Genomic DNA, 20,319 nt, shown 5'->3' on the forward strand with positions numbered 1-20,319 from the left:
CGGCTACAATCTCATTTCTCTCCCAGCCTGCCCCTCCCTTAAAGGCGGACCCCCCAGTGGAGGCCTGTTGATCGCCATCTCTCTTAAATTGCAGGCCAAATTTACGCTTGTCCAGTCATTACCTCCTTATGCCATCACAGGCTTGATTTCCGGTGAAAAATTTGAATTTCTAATTACAAATGTTTATCTCCCTCCGGGTGGTCTTTCAGCAGACCTACACCGCAAATGGGAAGCCTTGGAGGAGCACTTATTATATTGTTATTTTAAACATCCTAATATTCCCGCAGAAATGGGTGGCGATTTCAATGCCCGTACAGCTGCAAATTGGGAGATGATAAGTAAGGCCAAGTGGTGGGTCCCCCCTAGTTCTCAAAATTCGGCTTTAACCCCCCTGGCTCTGAGACTATCCAAAGATAACAGAGTGAATGAGGCGGGTGTCTTACTCTACCAAATGGCAATCCACCTAAATCTAGTTATTTTAAACGGCAGCTGCCCTCCTGATATCCCTGGAGACTTCACTCACCTGGGTTCATCCTCAAATAGTGTCCTTGATTATTTTTTAGTTTCCAAGGACCTATTCACAGATTTCTTTTATTTCAAAATAGAAAATGTACAATTGAGTGACCACCTCCCTTTAGTTGCTAAACTTTCTTTAGATTGGCTGCCGGTTGAGAAAAGACACCCTACCCACATGGGACTAAATGCCGCAGGCCAAATAAGAGGAATAAAATGGTCAGCGTCTCAGGCCCAAAAATACACGGCATTCTTCCAAAAAAAGATAACCGAACCTCATATTGTCCTATTAGCAGATACACCCGACTACAATAAGACTCTGCACTCGTTCTCTCTACTCTCAACGGATTTTATGTCTTTTTTTACAGTTCCAGTCCACTTGGTTAATCGGGTGCAGCTCAAGGTTGGAGCTCCTTGGTTCAATTTGCAGTGCAAACAAGCTAGACTCCATCTTTGCTCTATATATAATGAGTATAAAACCTCTGGCGCCCTATCACTGCCCCCTAATTAGTTACAAGCTAAAATTGCATATAAGCAGGCACAGAAAAGAGCCAAATGTGAATGGCAGCAAAATCGCTGGCAGGCTCTAATTGCAGCCTCCAGGTCTCGTAGCTCCCGTGAATTTTGGTGCCTGATAAACAGAAGATCAAAGAAATATCCCCTGTCAGTTATCCCCGCCCCAATCTGGGAGCAATTTTTGAGGAAATATTTCTCGCAGACAGAGACCTCTACCTGCCATTCTGACGTTTCTTTCAAACACCTGCCCATTTGGCCCAAAACTGAACCTGGTGAAATTCTAGATTTAATCTCGAAACTAAAAATAGGCAAAGCCCCTGGGCCTGACCTGATCCCGGCGGAGGCCATAAAGCTACATCCGGCCTGGTGGGCAAACATACTTGCCGCAACGTTTGATGCAATTAATGCTACTGGTCTCGTGCCCAGAATGTGGAAGGAGGCCATCATCATCCCAATACACAAAAAAGGCCCCCCTGATGATCCGGGAAACTATCGAAACATCAGTCTCCTGTCGATTATCGGGAAAATATATGCTCATTTTCTGCTAACTAGACTGACCCAATGGGCAGAGGAACTCCATCTCAACAGCCCAGAACAAGCTGGGTTTAGAGCTCACCGTTCAACCACGGACCATGCAGTAATTTTATACCACTTAGCTCGGAAATCAAACCTATCCATTCTTAAGGAAATCAGCCCTGAGTGCTCCCTGGAAGGACAGATCGTGAAGCTGAGGCTCCAATACTTTGGCCACCTCATGAGAAGAGAAGACTCCCTGGAAAAGACCCTGATGTTGGGAAAGATTGAGGGCAATAGGAGAAGGGGACGTCAGAGGACAAGATGGTTGGACAGTGTTCTCGAAGCTACGAACATGAGTCTGACCAAACTGCGGGAGGCAGTGCAAGACAGGAGTGCTTGGCGTGCTATGGTCCATGGGGTCACGAAGAGTCGGACACGACTAAACGACTAAACAACAACAACAAAGCTCGGAAATACTCTTCTTCTGAGCGGGGCCAACTCTGTGCTGCCTTCATAGATTTGAAGGCCGCGTTCGACAGCATACCCAGAAAACTATTATGGGGAAAATTGGCCCATTGGGGCATTGATAGAAGGTTGTTGTGGCTAATAACCCAACTCCACGATGGGACGACCGCCAGGGTGAGAATAACACCTACTGGTGACCTCACAAACTCCGTACCCATCAACAGAGGAGTTCGACAAGGGTGCATTTTAGCCCCTTATCTTTTCAATCTATTTATAAGCGACATGAGAACACCTCTAGCCGAGTCACAATTAGCTATCCACGCTCCTCGCCTTGCGGATTACCGCTGCCCCTTATTGCTGTATGCTGACGATGCTGTGATACTCTCGTTCTCTAGAATCGGTTTAAGGAGGGCACTTAAGATTTTTGCTTTGTACTGTAAATCTAACCTCCTTACCATAAATCAATCTAAATCGAAAGTGCTTATTTTTTCCAGAAGTCGGAAGTTGTACAAATGGATGTTGGATGGGAAACCTATCGAACAAGTCCAAAAATTTCAATACCTGGGAGTGCACTTTCAACACAACATGGGCTGGAAAGCGCATATTGCTTACCTCCAAAACAAGGCCAAAGCCCTTTCGAACGCATTACTGCGTTTCTTCTTTTCGGAAGGGGCCTTACATGTACCATCTGCCTTGAAGGTATTTAAAGCTAAAGTGGTTGTGACAATATCTTATGCTGCCCCGTTGTGGGGAGCATCAGTAAATCTGGCGCCCTTAGAAACAATTCAGAATCAATTTCTGAGACGCCTTTTGAAATTGCCCCAGTGCGTGAGCAATGCAGCTATTCGCCTTGAACTTAAAATTTCCTCGCTAGAAAACTCCTTATGGAAGCATATCTTCTGCTATTGGCTGTCCTTGTGGCACAGATTGCCCAATCACCATCTCATTCAATGTCTTTGGAGAGACGACTTTGTTAGTCCCTGGGCAAAAAAAAATCCACTCCAAAATTATGTCCTATGGATTGTTCCCATCGGACCTATTGAAATTAGATCTTCCCTCAGCCAAAAGAACTATAATTCAAAAACTAGATAACTATGATTTCCATCAAAATATTATAATGGGAGGTGGAACATGTTCCCCGCTGAATCAAGGCATACAGCCCACGCCTCAGATTCCATCGTACCTGTCTTTTCTTTCCGTCGCAGCCCACAGCTTCGCCTTCACCAAAGCAAGATTTAATGTTTTCCCATCCAATGTCCTGGGGCACAGGTTTTCCAAAGGCCAAATCTCAGTTTTATGCATGTGTGACAACAGAACAATAGAATCCCTCTACCACATACTGTTCTGTTGCCCCCTGCATACGCCCGCTCGGACCAAAATCTTGTACCCTCTAATTCTGGAAACCACGGACAAGCCGCTGGAGACCCAATTAACATACCTGCTGCAAGATGATGATTCGACCAAAACATTACTTGTAGCAAGATATTTGATTTCAGTTCTTTCTTACAAAAAACAGCATAACTTACTTTACGACTACTGACATCAAGCTACATCATTTGAGTAACCTTCTGATCTGAGTAATGAAAAATGAAGGCCTTTTTAACGTTTTAACCATAGCTAGAAGCCCCACAAAACTACTTGAAACATTTAAAAATGTTGTACATAAGTCCCTTGTATGAGGGACTAATTTTGTCTGATTGTTCTGATTCTTTTATGTCTTTATTTTGTCTGACTGTTTTTATGTATGCTGGTTTTATACTGTTTTATCCTTGGTTGCAGTGCATTATGGGCCTATGGCCGAAATAAAGTTTATCTATCTATCTAATGGAGTGTTTACAAAAAATATCTAAAAATGTATTACCCAAATAACTCTTTATTAGCAGAAATAGAATGATGTTTGAGATCAAAGACAAAGATGAGGAGAACAGGAAAAATAACTAGGAAAAGAAAGCAGAAAACTTTTAACGTCAACCCGTGGCACAGAAAGAATCTGATATTATATAATAAGGAGGATGGGAAGTATCTAAGATGAAACAGGAAGAAATATTTTGGTTATATACTGTTCACATTGCGAACAGGAAACTTTGTGTTTGATTATATATATTTTTTTGTATACTATTTGTATATTCTTTGGTGAATTGGAAAACTATATTCTATATTTATGTTATACCTATGTAACTTTTTTAAATAATAAAGTTTGTTTAAAAATAAAAATAAAAAAATAAATGAAGGATCAACATCGGAAATGTTTTATTAGGATTATTTGGGATAATTAAGGAATGCAGTAAAATATTAGATCATCACGAACTTCAGAGTCTAGGAAGTCACCCAAAGATATATAATTTGGCATCGAATATTTGGCTTTTTTGATTGTATTATAATTTGGAATTTTTTAATTTGGTTTTTATTGGGTTTTTAAAATGGAAAACTTAATAAAAATTATTTTAAGAAAGAAAGAAAGAAAGAAAGAAAGAAAGAAAGAAAGAAAGAAAGAAAGAAAGAAAGCTATTCCATAAGGAGGGTGTCACCACCAAGAAGGCTCTCTCCTTTTTAGCTTCACCTCACTTGATGGCAGGACATGGAGCAGGTACTGGATATCAGGGGCTGGGAATCACAAATACAGTAACAAGAGTGTTGTCACTATTGTGGGCCGACACTTGTGGGCTTCACCATAGGCATCTGGTTGGCCACTGTGAAAACAGGATGCTGGACAAGATGGGACATTGGCCTGATCCAGCAGCCAGCTCTTCTATGCTAAGACACTATTTCAGGTAACCTGGTTCCAAGTCTTTCTGGCTTCGTTGGTTAAAACCATCACTTTATAATAGACCAAGAAATGGGCATGTGTTTTCTGATAGCTTAACAGCTGACAAAAGTTGTACAAAGCAGCCACATTTCGGAAGGAGAGGGCCACACCTTTTTTACTACCCCTCTGTCTCCCCTCTAAGCGTACACGGATTTTAATTTGCCCTGTCGATGCGACTGACTAAAGGTTTGCATTTCCATCACTTCAGAAGATGTTAGCACCTCACTCAGGAAGCAGCTCTTTCTGAAAGGTGCAGCAGATTAAATGATAGTGCCCTGTGCTTCCTAGTCAAGCTATCTCTTGCATTCTGAGATTACCATCAGTTTGTTTGCACAGTGGAATGGGAGGGAGCTGGGTGAGAAGGTACTGCCATCGTCCTCTACAGGGCATGAGGCAGAAACATAGGAAACTGCCTTATTTATAGGCAGACCATTGGCCCTTGTAACTCAGGGCAAGTGAAATGATCAAAGGCAACTTCCCTATGAGGAACAGTTTGCAGCATTTGGGACAGTTGCAGAGGTAACACAATGGAAGTTTATAAAAACTAAGCACAGCATGGAGGAAGGAGATATGAAGAAGTTTCTCCCACTTTCAGAACGTTGAACATCCAATGGAGCTTCGTTTTAGAAGATTCTGGACAGATAAAAGGAAGTCCATCTTCATTGCAGCACATACATAAACTAAGAACTTGCTCCCCAAGGAGGCCAGGATGACCACTGACCTGGATGGCTTGAAGGCTGACAGGTAAACCATGGAACTCCCTCCCACAGGAAGCAGTGCTGGCCACCAACTTAAGATGGCTTCAAAAGAGGACTGGACAATTTCTCAGAGAAGGCTATCAATGGATACTCATCACTACAGCTCTGCCTCCACAGTTGGAACCAGTCAAAGTTCCAAATCCCACTTGCTGGAAACCACAGGAGGGGAGAGGGCTCTTGCACTCAAATCTCCCACAAGCACCCAGGATGCTGCGCTAGATGGGCCTGAGAACAGGCCCACTCTGAGAACAGGATGCTGGACTAGATGGGCCATCAGCGTGATCCAGCAGGATCTTCTTATGCAGAATACCTGCTTTGTAGTAGACTGTGACTTAAAAGGTGTTTTTGACCACTACAGAGAGGGCTAATTCATGGCACATTATTTAGCCATGAAGCCTATGCGAAATATTCATATAGAAAAGATGGTCTACTACTGAATGCTAATTGCTAGGGGGAAACAGCAGGGGAGGGCAATCACCCAATCCCAGTTTATGGTAAGCAGGTGAGGATGCTGCTCTGCTGGAAGCTAAGCAGGTCTGGGTCTGGTCAGTGCCTGGATGGGAGACCTACTGGGAACCACAGATAGGCTACTGTGAGTTCCATGATGGAAGAAAGGCAGGACATAAAGGGTTAAGGAGATAAATAAGAAAGTAAACATCTTTCTCATGCCCTGCTTGTGGACTTCTCAGAGGTATCCAGTTGGCCCCTGAGAGCAACAAAGAAGATGAGTTTAGATGGACCTTTTGGTCTGATCCTCCAGGGCTCTTTGCAGGTTCTTATGAAAAGTGGATGCCAGGCACAGGGAAAGGTCAAACACAGGTCACTAACCTTTAGCCCTCCCAGTGTCACTGGACTACAACTCCCATCATCCCTGCTCAATGCCCGTGTTTGCTGGGACTCATCGTGGTTGGAGTCCAACAGCATCTGGAGAGGTTTAGGTTAAAAGAAGAACCCCACTAAGTTTCTAGGTACAAGGTGCCACCTTTAAGCCACTCACCTGAGCTGAGGGTTTGCTGGAAGCTGGCACCTGTGCAATAGGCCTCAATCACTTTAAGGATTTGTGCATCTTCTTCCAAGGCAGCAGTACCTGTCAAATGTCACAAAGGTAGGTGAATGCAAGAGACGACTCTCACCCAATCTGGCTTCTATTAACTTGAGAAGACTTAGCTCAGCATCTAACACTGATTTCTAGCTTTACTGTTAGGTGGAGCGGCACAATTTGCTTTATGTTTCATCTCTGCCTCACAAGGGCTAGAACACTCATGTGATCTAGTCAGAAGTAAGGGTTGTATTCAGCTAACTTCTACTCAAAGTAGGCCCAATTAAATTAATGGCAATGACTAAGCTCAGTCAGACTTCTTTTTGTGTCCAAGCACTTTTTTTCTTTTTGCTGTGGTGCTTTCCCCACAAAAACCCGCTCTTTACCGCCATCTACAAAAAACCCACTATTACCACGTTTTATGTTCAACTTCTGAGGCGTGTTCGAGAACCGAAACATGTACTTCCGGGTTTACGGTGTTTAAAAACCGAAATGCTCGTAAACGGTGACATTCAGAAACTGGGGTACCACTGTATTTAAAATGAGGGAAGCAAGTACAGTGGTACATCGGTTTACGAACTTAATCCGTTCCGGAAGTTTGTTCTTAAACCAAGGCGTGCTTTCCTAATGAGGCCTCCTGCAGCCAGTGCCCTTCCACAGTTTGGCTTCTGTTCGTAGACCAAGGTAAAGTTCACAACCCAGGACACTACTTCCAGTTTTGTGGGTTCATAAACTGAATAGTTTGTAAACAGGGTTGTTCTTAAACCGAGGTACCACTGCATTTATCTTGGTCCCTGTAACCTTGAGTGCAGCAGGAAATCTTTTTGTACCAGTCAGAATCCTTCCAGATGCAGTTGGTATTGTTTATTCATGAAGTATTGGGACAGTCATACGTGACCCCACTTTCAATACCTTTCACACCTGCAGAAGTTTCAGGGTGGTCTGCTTCATTTCCAAGCAGTGCATGAGCTGCAACTTCCTACAAAAACCCAGTAACTTTTCTTTTTACTGCAAATGTTCCAGTTCACTCCCCCCCCCCCCGGTCCCTACGCATGACAATCATATAGTAACACTGGGGAAGCATCACAGAACAACTAATAAAGCAGAATGCTAAGTGGACAGTCCAGTATAATAAATCCATCACTAATGCACTATTATGCAGAATAAAAGGTAAAGGGACCCCTGACCATTAGGTCCAGTCGTGACCGACTCTGGGGTTGCGCGCTCATCTCACATTATTGGCCGAGGGAGCCGGCGTATAGCTTCCAGGTCATGTGGCCAGCATGACAATGCCGCTTCTGGCAAACCAGAGCAGCACATGGAAACGCCGTTTACCTTCCCGCTGTAGCGGTTCCTATTTATCTACTTGCATTTTGACGTGCTTTCGAACTGCTAGGTTGGCAGGAGCTGGGACCAAGCAACAGGAGCTCACCCCGTCACAGGGATCCGAACCGCCGACCTTCTGATCAGCAAGCCCTAGGCTCAGTGATTTAACCACAGCGCCACCTGGGTCCCTTATTATGCAGAATACGCCACCCCAAAAGTACAGCAGTGTGGAGGAGCCTACCCACAGGCTTCCCACAGGCATCTAGTTAGCCACTGTGAGAACAGGACACTAGATTACACAAGTCTTTGGCCAGAACTACGGTAGCAGGACTCCACTGTCCTTAATTAAAAGGTGCTGAAAGTTGTTAGGAGACCCCACCCCCACCCCCTACTCACAGAACTACAATTCTCAGAGTGGTTTAACAACCAATCTATATTCCCAGGATAGTCTGGGAAATGTAGCTCCATGAGGGGAATCTCCTGTTGAGATGGGTCTCCTAACAACTCTCAACAGCCTTAAACTGCATTTCCTAGTAGTTGCCAAAATTCTTTGGGGGAAAGCATGGCTGTTTAAAGCGGCATGATATTGATTTAAATATACAGTGCAGATGATGGGGAGTCTTAGATGTTACACTGGAGAATCTCTGTGTTTCCTTTTAAAAACAATCACTACAAGTACAAGTCATGCAAGTCAGCTCACTTTTTCTAATGACAAATTCCTCATCGGGTGGTTTCCGGTCTTTCCTTTTTGGAAGGAACTTCTTCATTGTCTTTGGGCTCTTGCTTGATTCCTGTTTGTTTGTTGTTTTTTTTAAAAAAAGCAACAACAACAACACATACTTCACTTAATAATGAGACAACCAAGGTTATGAATAAAGAAATCTTAGCTGACAATCATCTCAGTCTCAGCTGATAAATTTGGGGGTGTGGTACAAAGCAATACTTATAGGACAAAAAGCAGCGTTGGAACTTGGTGATACGGCCAGAGCTGTCTTTCCTTTTGGGCTTATTGGCGCATTGTGCCAGGGTGCTGGCCTCTCAGGGCCGCCCCAGCGAGTGGGAGAGCTGCGCAGCTTTGCCGGTGGCCTCCCCTTTCCCTGCACACCCGCCAGCTGTGCCCCATCCACCATATGGCTGGCGGGCGTGCAGCTTGCGTCCCAAGCCTCCGCAGGAGGAGAGCAATCCCTGCAGAGGTGGGGAGATGAAGGTATTTTGCGCTTACTCTTGGTTTTTTATGTGAGAAGATAAAAGAGTATAATTTTCCCGGCCATCTGCAAAGTTGGGTTGGGGGGATCCAGATTGGGAGGATTTGGAATAGGTAGGTTAGTTTTGAGAGGGTGACCATTTTGATCATGGCAATTTCATCTGAGAGAGTGAAATTCATATTGTTCCATCTCTTTAGGTCTTTGTTTATTTGCTGCCACAGGGGTTTGTAATTATGAAGGTAAAATTTGTTGAGGTTTTTGGTTATTTGTACCCCTAGATATCTGAACTTGGTGTGACAAAGTTTTATCTTAGTGATATTAGTAAGTTCTTTTTGGGTGTGAGGAGGGGTGTTGAAGCACATGGCTTCCGATTTTGCAAAGTTTACTTGTAGGCCTGACATTGTTGCAAATGTGTTAAGTTAGCCATCTTGCTTCTCTATTGTGTAGGGCGATTCTCTGCCAACCCATATGGGTTGTCTTGTCTCTCTCTCTTTGTGTTGTTTAATGAACCTGTGGGGCTGCGCTGACCTAGGATGTGGTGGATGGGGAGCTAGTGGTATTAGATTTAGGTTTGGGTTAAAGAGTTAGGGATAGGTTTTCAAGAATTTCCTATATGTAGTCATATAGGTGTGTGTTTGGGATGTTTTGGGCTATCTGGCAATCAGCCGGTTGGCTGTAGGTCTCTGCTGTTGTGGAGGGCTGTGTTCAGGGACAGGCCATCTCAGACATAGCTGCCAAGTTCTCCCTTTTTTAAGGGATTTTCCCTTATGCTGAATAGGCTTCCTTGCGAGAAAAGGGAAAACTTGGCAGCTATGCATCTCCCCTGTCGTTTATGATAGGGGATAATCAGTGAGACAGTGTGAGGCATCTTAGTGACATCAATGTTGGGTATAAGGGTCAAAATCAATGTTGCCAAAGTTATTCGCAACATCGTTGGTGTGTTAAGGTGGGTATGTAGGTGTTGCCACCATTGTGCTGGCTGGGTAACCGATTTTAGCCTGATTGTGTGTTGTGTTAATGATGTAAAATGAGTTGTTATTCCTTAGTGTGGAGTGGGGGGGGGGTGCTAAGGGTGTGGGTTGTGGGTTGTTGGAAGGTGAGGAATGTGATTAAGGATGTCTGGACAGGTGTTGAGCTGGGGGTTTCTGTGGAGGTGCGGGGCTTGGAAGGGGATGTTGTTGATGTTAGCTATATTTATGGACTGGGGGGGGAGGGGAGGGGTGGGGAGAGAATCACCAGTCTTTCAGTTTTGAGTTGTTTTCCGGTCGCTTCATTCAGTTGTGACGGGCGTTGCAAGGTTGGTCATATGTGGTGTTTTGGTTTGGTTGATCTTGATCTGGTGTCTTGTCCTGTGTGTTCGGCGGAGTGATCTTGTGCATGGTAGTAGTCGTTTATGTTGGTATGTCTTGTTGTGTCGCTTCTTTTTCCTCTGTACTTCCGTCCATTTGTTTGCTGTTGTTTCATCGTCTTGGTCATCGTGGCTGTCGCTTGCCGAGTCTGTCGGTTGCCATTCCGGTGGAGGATCGAGTTTGAGGTTCTTCAATAGTTGCAGAGCTTCTGATTTGTTTGTAGCCATGTATTGTGTTGTATCGTTTGTTACAATGAGACGGAAGGGAAAGCCCCATCTGTACTTGATTTTTGCTTGTTGGAGTAGCTGTGTACACGGGCGTAGGTTCTTCCCCCGGTTTAGGGTGTCTTGAGATAGATCTTGTAGGGCCAATATGGAGGTTTCTCCGTATCGAAGGTTGGTTGAGTTTCTGAGGTAGTTCCATACTTCTTCCTTCTTTTTGTAGCATGTGAAACACAGAGTGATGTCTCTTGGGGGGTGTTGGGCTTCGGCATAGGTATCAGGGCTCTGTGAGCCCTCTCCAGGTCGTTTGCTTCGAGTGTCGGGCCTGGGATTGTATTTTTCAGCCAGTTTACAATTAGGTCTGTTGGGTTTTTGTCCTCTGCTTTTTCAGGAAAGTTGCAGAGGCAGATGTTGTATCGTCTATTGCGATCTTCAATGTCTGCTTGTTTAATTCTCAGTTCTTCATTTTCTCTTTCCAGTTTGTTTAGTTTCTTGTTTATACGTGTGGTTTCATCCCGGTATTGCTCTATTGTTCTTTCTTGCAGTTGATTCTTCTTTTCTAGAGCTTCCACTCTGGAGGCAAGATTGCTGATTAGTAGCTATGTGGGGGTCATTGCGTTTTCCACTGCGGCTTTCAGTTTTCTTGTCATCCTCTCTTCCATTTCCCTTAGATGTTGTAATATTTCGTCATTTTGAGGGGATGTTGTGGCCTCAATGCTGTTTACCATCTCTTTAGTTGGTGACATTTTAATCTCCTTGGTGTTTTTGGTTTGGGGTTTGTTTGGCATTCTCTCGGAGTGGGACGTGTTGCGGTAAGGGGTTATGGCGGTGATGATTTCTGGGTGTTGGGTTGTTGGACTAGTCAGGCGTTGTTGACTGGTGGCTTCTGCAGAGCGTTCGGATTAGGCGGCCATTTGTGTCATCTCTTGGCAATGTTATAAGAGCCTCTCTGATGTTGTCGTAGTTGCCTCAACTGTGCTGTCAAAGCGGTGGTCAGGTACTCAGAGAGGCGGGTAGACCAATGGACAGACAGACCAACAGGCGCAAGACAAACAAACAAACAGGCGAAAGCGGGGGGGGGGGGTTCGATTTAGAGATGGGCGAATGAGCAATCCAGCAAACAAAGAGGGTATAAAACAAAAGTAGGGGTGGGGGTGAGAAGTGGGGTAGGAGGGGGAGATAGGGAAGAGATGAATAAAGGAGAGTTGTTTGGGAAGGGGTTTAAGGAGAAGGTTTATGTATTGGAATGAAGGAAGTAAGGGTGATGGGTGGGAGGAAAGGCTCCCCTTTTGGAGACAGGTTGATAAACAGACTAGATAAGGGGGGAGAGAAACAGAGAAAAAGGGACAAAAGACAAAGGTGGGGATGGGAAGTAACAAGTGGGATGGAGGGTAAAAATAAGGAGAGAATATGTAGGGGGGGGTCGAGTGTCTGGGGAGGGTTTTAAGGAGTATTTTTATGTATTGAGGCAGAAGGAATAATATAAAGCTAAGGTAAAAGAGGTTGGGGAGGAGAGGACAACAGCTGAAAAATGGTAGAAATTTAGTAAAAGGGCTGGGAACTTGGGGGGAGGGGGGTTGGTTTTGTTTTTGCTTTGTTTTGTTTTTTCTTAAAGGATTAAAGTGTATGAAAAGAGGGGGGTTTGGGTGTTAAAAGGTGGAAGGTGGAGGTGATAAATGGTAAAATACTAAAAATATTGGTTAAAGAGAAAATATTATTATTATTATTATTATTATTATTCAATAAAAAGGAAAGGGGGAGAGGAAAAAATTATTTCTATTTATTTTTATTTTTATAGAAGAAAAATTTAAGGGAAAGGGAAAAAAGGAGAAAAAGAAAAGTGTGTGTGTGTGTATACATATGCATGTGTGTGTGTGTGTGTGTGTGTGTGTGTGTGTGTGTGTGTATAAAATCTACCCAGTGCGGTGGCACAGTAGCAGCAGGGCCAGGTCCGAGGCTCCTCTCCCCTCCCTCTCTGGATTGAGCATGGCGGTGGCGGCAAAAAGGCCGGGGTTTTTATTATTTATTTCTCCCTTCTCTCTCTGGAGCCCTGGCGCACCGCACCGCAAGGCCTCAGGGCCCCGGAGTTCCATCTGATCGATGGCCGGATGCCCTCTGCTCTGGCCTGCTGCGATCGCTGCCCCCCCCCCCGCGATTTTTCACGTTCCCGGCTGGTCCACTGGGCACCCCTGGCACTCACGCAGTGGTGGCGGCGGTCTCTGCAGCTCGGGAGCCCTTCAGGCAGCGCAAACACGCTGGCTGCCCTCAGGAGCTCTGTGGCGCAGTGGCACGCACCATGATGCCTCGCCAGAAGTGCCCCCCCCCGGGCTTAATTTTGATAGAAATTAGCTTGCTCCCTCACACACCCCAAACATTCCTATGGGCTCCCATGATATGGAAGGCACTAGGTTGGGAAAGGATGACTCAAGAGCCCCAGACAGATGAATCTTTTTTCCCATGCTCTGAATTCAGCCGCAGCATTAAGTGTCCTTTTGCAGAAGTGCTTGGGAGTAAGTCCCATTGCTTGTAGCCAGGACAATGCAGTAAGTGAATGGCAATGAATTGCAAAACAAACACAGCTCTGAGAAAATTTGACACACAGATGCAGAAGGTTGTGGGTGGGTAGAGTGGAGAGAGAAGGAGGAAACCCACTTGTCCTTTGTTAAAACATACATGCAATGCAGCCACCCAGGAAGTCATGGAGATGATTTCATCCTTACCTTTAAAATGTAAGTCATCCTCTACCGAATGAACATAAAAAGAAAAAGACAAAGACAAACATGAGAAGGCAAGCATGATTCATGAAAAAAAGCAACTGACTTTTTTCAGTCTGGTATCTTAATGGGGTGGGTAGGACTTGTGCTTACTGATACGCCATTGGAAGAGCATTTTATTTATTTTGCATTGATTACTGTTTAAGTTTTACTTTTGTTTATTGCATTTCTCATCTAGTTAAGCCGCTCTGTAAAATGACTGACAAATTTGACTATTACTATTCATAATAACGAGGAGGAGGAAAGGCATTGATTAAACACTGAAAAACTCCCATGGGACCAGAGGCTCTCTGTTCATGGAAGCAGTTTCCTTCTGCAACTCTGAATGACTCACTGCTCAGGGTCTCCCCCCTTACCAGTTAGCCTCTGCTGCAGGAAGGGGGTTAAATCTTCTACTCCCCCATGTTGGATGTGGTCAGCTCACTCAACTGCTCCTGAGAAAGGGTCACCCGCCCTCAAAGGGGAGTCTGCCTGTCGTGTCTCTGTACGAGTTGGTGTGGGCTCCAGGTTTCGAGGGGCACTTGGGCACTTCCTTCTCAGGGGGACCTGTTTCCACCCACCTTCACCTCCCGGCTTCACCACATACATCTCCCAAAGGAGACTCACTGCTCACTCAAAGAGGGCAGATAAATAGGCAGTTACAAGGAACAGTAGAATTGGAGCCAGGAAACTCAAGGGCAGGAATAGGTAACCTTTTCGCAAAGAAGGGCCATTGATTCACAGAGGAAAGTCAATCAGGGAGCCTTGGCCTATGGTGGGTGGGGCCAGAGCCATGGTGGGTGGAGCCAGAACACAAAACAGAAGCCAGCACAGCCTCCCTGAAAGCAAGGCTTTATCCAAATATCTGATAGCATGGTTGTTGGATTTCCAACGCCCACTTGAAATTTCTCTTTGGTGGCGCAATGCTGACTGCCATGATGAGCTCCCACACTTAAAAACTGATTACCACGCCAGTGCTCATTTACTTAGACACATGGACAGCAATGGAATATACTCCCGAGAAAAATGGACACACGAATATTGAGCAAGACAAAACAAAACAAAATATCTTTGCCAATGTCTGACAATGTTTATGAAATTTTAGGAACAAAAATAGACCATCAGCACCTGTGTACAGAAGCCCTGAGGGGTGAGTTGTGTAAAAAAATGAGTCATAAAAAAAAATCCCTGAAAAGTATTGAAGAGTGATTTTATAGTAACACCGTTCGGGGGTTGCGACACAAGTTTCCTGTATGATGCAAATAAACTCCCCTATGCCAGCCCATTTTCCTGTGGGCTTAGATTTGAACACTGTTATAGCATGAGAAGAAATTGGATGGATGAAATTAAGTGGGAAAGTGGTTTTCTTTCTCTGTGAGCTGTTTGGCTGGTGGAGCAGCCTTTACCTTTACCTTTTTACCAAATATGAAATATACTTTATTCCTAAGAATCCCAGTTTTTCTATGGGTTTAAAAAGACAAAAATACGCCCAAAAGATAAAAGGGGGGTATCATTCTGGCTGGACTTTCCTGGACTTTCCCCAAATCTACAATATCTTTTTTGAGGCGAGAAGCCCAGAACTGGACAATATTCCAAATGCGGTCACACCATAGATTTGTATGATAGCATTATGATATTGGCAGTTTTCTATTCAGTTCCTTTCCTAATAATGATCCCTGGCATGGAATTTTATCTTTTCCGCAGCTGCTGCATATTGGGTCAACACCTTCCTTGAGCTACTGACACGACCCATCCCCCCCAAAAGGGGAGACATAAGAGTAGCCCTCAAATATTTGCAGGGTTGTCGTGCAGAAGACGGAGCAGGTGCCTTTGTTGGACTAGAGTGCAACAAAGCAGATTTCAGCTAAACGGCAGGAGAAACTTCCTAATGGTAGGAGCTGCTCTCCTCTCTGGAAGTATTATGTAGAAGTCAAGTAGCCATCCCTCATGGATTCTGGAGGTGTGTCCTAAATTATAGCTCCTGCATTGAACAGCAGGATTTATACTAAATGACTTCTAAGGTCGATCCCAACACTAAAATTATACGGCAGTGGGTTTCCCTTCTGCCTGGATTTGTGAACATGTTGCTTAGTGGGTCCAGCCTCCTGTGTTAAGCTTACACATCCAGCCACAAAGTGAGACAGCAATGCCCAGTATTCATCCAGTGGCACAACCCAGACCCATTTGTGACAATTACCTCTTTGTAGCTGAGTGCCACCGATGGCCTGAGGGGAGGTGCAGGGCGGAGGCAACTTAAGGTCCAGGGCTTAACGATTTTGGGCGGCTCCAATGGACCACGGGCTTGTCCAGTAGAGCTGAAAGTCTGATGATAAAACAGTTCTTATTTATTAATTTAGCTTGTTAACCTGCTGAGAGTTTCCATATCTTCCAAGGAAAGGAAAGAGGGCCCATTTTGGTTGTGCTGCCTCATTTGGGGAAGGGCACCTGCCTTGCAAGCAGAAGGTCCTGGGTTCTATCCTCAGATAATGCTGGAAGAGAATACTGCCTGCAAACCTGCGGAGAGACTGCCAGTCTGTGTAGGCAATACTGAACTAGATGGCTCAACTCAGGATAAGGCAATTTCCTTTGTTCTTGTTGCTCAGATTCTACTTGAGCTTTCACACAACATAAAAGCCACAAAGGGAAATATAGTGGAGCAAAGCACAAGTATGTTGCTCGTTTCCACTACAGTGGTACCTTGGTTCTCAAACTTAATCCATTCTGGTAGTCCGTTTGACTCCCAAAACAATTTGAAAACCAAGACACGGCTTCTGATTGGTTGCAGGAGCTTCCTGCACTCAATCGGAAGCCATGGAAGCCATATCGGACATTTGGCTTCCAAAAAAGGTTCTCAGACTGGAACACTCACTTCGAGGTTTGCAGTGTTTGGGATTTGTTTAGGAGCCAAGCTGTTCGAGTACCACTGTATTTGCAAACTTTTTTGCTAGCCCCCCCCCCATTTGTTCTTTCTGGAAACTTGAACTATTAAATTTCCAGAAGTGGCAGAGGAATGGAAAATTTTGTGGAGTATCTGGAAAACAACTGTAAACATGTGAATCGTTGGTAGGATTAGGGTGAATTCAACAGTATAACACATAGCAAAGGAACAATAAAGGAATACAGAAGTTAAATGGATATACAACAATATGTGGGATAGGTGGGAAAATTAAAGGAACCAGGGAAGAAGGGAAGTTGTAAATGACTGGTTTGTTTTAAAGAAAGATAGGAATGGGGAAATGTTTGTTTTAATGTGAATGTGGTTTTGTAACATTGAAAAATATATTTTAAAATTAAAAAATCCAGAAGTGGCTTTTCAGTCGGTGAAAGCTCAGATATAATGTGGAAATCAACAACTAGGGAAACATCAAGGAAACAGAATAAGCAGCTGCAGCTTTAGTCAACCCAAATAGTTTAATAAATGAGCACACAATGTAAGAGGCTTCAAAAGGGATCTGAAGGGCAGAGGGGGAAGGCAATCCATTCTCTCTTCAACTCCTACATAGGATTCTGGTCATAGTGGATTTCCAGCACACTAGCACCCCCTGCAGGAACGGCAGGTGTGTTGCCCCCCTCCCCAGGAGCCCGGAACAGACCAAGATTGCCCCACACAGCAGATCAACTTACAGAATGAGAACCCCAGGAATGTGTCTTGGAGAGGCTGCCACTTGAAACCGTCCCCCTGGTGAGCCTGTGCAAATGGTCAAGCCATTCGTGCAGATCCTGGTTGCTGTTGCAATGCACCGTAATCCGGTCGACCAGGCTCCCTGTACGAACCAGGTTAACTCATTTAAAAACAACAACAAACAGCAACAACAATAACAACAAAGCACACAACAGCAACAGCAGCAGCAGCAGCAGCAACAGCAACAACAAAGCCCACTCATTCTGTTTTGGCTTCAAGCACCTGTTTGCACAGCCATGGCAGAATTGAACCCCTCCCTCCCTCCCTTCCAGCTCATCAGCTGCCGCCACAAGTGACATCACTTGATTGACAGAAGGATGTGGCTTGTGGAAAATGGTGCCATGGGCCAAACTAGAATGCCCTGCCAGGTCAGGATTTTAGCCTACGGGCCAGAGGTTCACCACCATTGCAATACATCATTTATTTCCACTAAATAAGGCTACCTAACCATGATGGCAGCATCTTATTTCCACTGCCAGAGGCCATCAGGATTCAGCACAGTGTTACTGAAAATATGCACACTGAAACTCGTGGACCTCAGTCTGTAATTGTTTTCAGTGAGTCTACTATGAGTAAAACTTAGCTGAATGCCACCTGGCATCTCTCTGAATACCAGTAGCTCAGAATTCACAGGTGGGGAGAGTGGCTGCTTGTAGGTTTCCCCACAGGATGTAGGCATGGCCATTGTGAGAACAGGATGGACCAGGTGGGCCTTTTGCCTGATCCAGCAAGGTTCTCCTTGTATTTTATATTGTATTCAGCATTTTGCATCATTGCTGTATGTTGCTTTTTTTTGGCCTTCTATTGCAAGCCACTTTGAGTATCATTAGAGTAGAAAAGTGGGTATAAATATTCAATCAAATCTAATCAATGCATGCATCTAAGCCGCTAGCAGCACACTGACCTGAAATTTCAAAAGCATGTTCATTGACTTCCACATCTTCTAATTTTGTGACCATCATACCTATTAAAGGGAGCTTTGCCTGCTCCCAAGAAAGAAAGAAAGAAAGAAAGAAAGAAAGAAAGAAAGAAAGAAAGAAAGAAAGAAAGAAAGGTATTATGTCAACATTTTCCTGAGCAACCTTGACTTGCAATATGTAAACCTTGCAATATGTAAATTTTAGTTAGGGACTGCCACCTTATTAAAGAAACCCAAGTCAACTCATCAAAGCAATTAGCTGAATATGCACAAATCTGTATATGACTCAAAGAGTAGTTTTGAAAGGGGGGAGCAGGGGAGCTGGGTTTCTTTGATCATAAATGGTACACATATATACATCAGTGCATCTTAAGATAATGTGTGCCTTCCTGTGTTAAGACTGAAGAGAGAAAGCCTGCTCTAATCTAGTGCCAGGTTTATGATGCCTTCATAAGTATTTACAAAAAATAAAAGGTTGCATTGCTCCTTGGAAAGATTGGCTTAATAAAGTCTGGAATTTGGCTACACTGTCAAAATGAACATCTAAGGATGAGAATTGCGAGTAAATATGGAAATAAATTTTGGGGGAACCGGTTGTCCCTCATACAGTATTGTCAAGAAAATAATTTATTCCTGCAAAAGCAAATTCCAGTAGATTTTGAGGGGGTTCTTTTGGAAGAAATATTGTCATTTTATCTTAAGTCATACTTTCTTGTAGAATATTATGATTTGAAGTATTTTTTTCTGGAGCAGTTTTGTTGATTATTGTTAATAATTGTCAAATGAATAGATTTCATTTTTCTTAATGCAAACCTACCTCATTTACATTTCCTGAACCAATAAGGAAACTAATATGGAGCTCTCATTTGAAATTTCATGCTGCTTTCTAAGTTTTGTGATTCAGCTCCCCAGGCAAAGTGTGTGCACACAAAAAAGCATATTCTGCTCATCAGCAAAGGCTTTTAATTTATACTGTTTAGAGCCCACTCTAACCCCTTTTATCTCTTCATCTTTTCTTATGATATTCAGCAAGACTTCCAAAACTGAAATAAACAATAAGAGGGAGAGTGGGCACCCTTGTCTGGAACCCTTCTCAATTCTAATTTCCTCTGATACCACATTGTTTATTATAGTTTTTGCTTTTTGCTCAATATAAATCGCATTTCTTCATAAAAGAAATGTTGTCAAAGGCCTTCTCTGCATCAATAAACATTAACAAAGCTTTAGAATTCTTTTTCACCTCTAATTTTTCCAAGACATTGATTATATTCCTAATGTTGTCCTTCATGTGTCTCACAGGTAAAAAACCTGTTTGATCATTGATCTGCTCATTAAGGACTTTTTAAAATCTTGAGGCCATGATGCTTGCAAAAAAATTGTAACCCACATTTAACAAAGAGATTGGACGATAATTCCTTACTTGAGCTCTGTCTGTATCTAGTTTCAGTATCAGTGTAATAAGTGCATCACTCCAGGTCTCGGGCGCCCTGTCCCACCCCCCTAATATTCCATCACAGACCTCCATCAATGGCTGAATCAGCCGTTCTTTAAGTGTCTTATCGGTCAGTCCATCTGGTCCTGGTGTCTTGCCAATTTGCATCTGATTAATCACTAATTCAACTTCTTGCCTTGAAATCTGGTGGTTGAGTAGGATCTTTTTTTCCTCAGGAATTTTCTGCTGTCCATATTTGTCCAAAAACTGTTCTATTTTTCCCATTTCCTTTTTTCTCTCTCTTATAAAGCTGTTTATAATATGTTTAAAACATTTCCTAATTTCAACAGGGCTCTCAATATTCTTTTCTTCATGCACAATGTTAATTATAGTACTTTGTTTCTGTCTCTTTTTCATTTGCCAGGCTAATAACTTACCACATTTATTTGCCGATTCCAATGTCCTTTGTCTCATCATTTTAATTTTCCATTCGATTTCCTGGTTTATCAATTAAGAGAACTGTGCTTGTAAGGCCTTTATTTCCTTTTGAATCTGTTGATTTTTTTGATTACTCCTCAACTTTTACTTTTTCTCTTTTAATGGACTCAGAATAATACCTTTTTCTCATTCTGGGCCTTCTTCCTTATTCCATTCTGTTTAATCATGAAACCTCTCATTACCGCCTTGCTTGTGTCCCAAATAACCCTTTTCTCTGTGGATGTGTTCAAATTTATTTCAAAGCTAGCTGGCGCGGCTACACGTTGCTGTGGGTTTTTTGTGTTAAGTGGACCTTTTCCTGTTAAATGGACCTTCAGAGTC

At 43.6% G+C, this 20,319-nt stretch overlaps 1 protein-coding gene and 1 pseudogene across 7 annotated transcripts in view; both read right to left on the bottom strand.

Annotated features, from left to right (window-relative positions):
- The window catches only part of ARHGEF6 (Rac/Cdc42 guanine nucleotide exchange factor 6), a 143,213-nt gene that overhangs the window by 50,544 nt on the left and 72,350 nt on the right, over positions 1–20,319 (bottom strand). For all 7 annotated transcript variants that reach the window (XR_015948742.1, XR_015948741.1, XR_015948744.1 and 4 more), the window contains 6 exons: positions 18,054–18,132; positions 17,092–17,231; positions 15,665–15,790; positions 13,435–13,455; positions 8,640–8,730; positions 6,572–6,661 (listed from right to left, as the gene is read on the bottom strand). Coding sequence is in view for 2 of the 7 variants with exons in the window: in XM_088665144.1 (XP_088521270.1) it covers positions 6,572–6,661; positions 8,640–8,730; positions 13,435–13,455; positions 15,665–15,790; positions 17,092–17,231; positions 18,054–18,132 (547 nt within the window). In the remaining 5 variants the exon portion in view is untranslated. The remainder of the gene's footprint in view (positions 1–6,571; positions 6,662–8,639; positions 8,731–13,434; positions 13,456–15,664; positions 15,791–17,091; positions 17,232–18,053; positions 18,133–20,319) is intronic.
- LOC148686507 (uncharacterized) lies at positions 10,704–11,617 on the bottom strand (annotated as a pseudogene).

This window comes from Zootoca vivipara, chromosome Z2 (assembly GCF_965207765.1).
Source record: "Zootoca vivipara chromosome Z2, rZooViv2.hap1.1, whole genome shotgun sequence".
NCBI classification, from domain to species: Eukaryota; Metazoa; Chordata; class Lepidosauria; order Squamata; family Lacertidae; genus Zootoca; species Zootoca vivipara.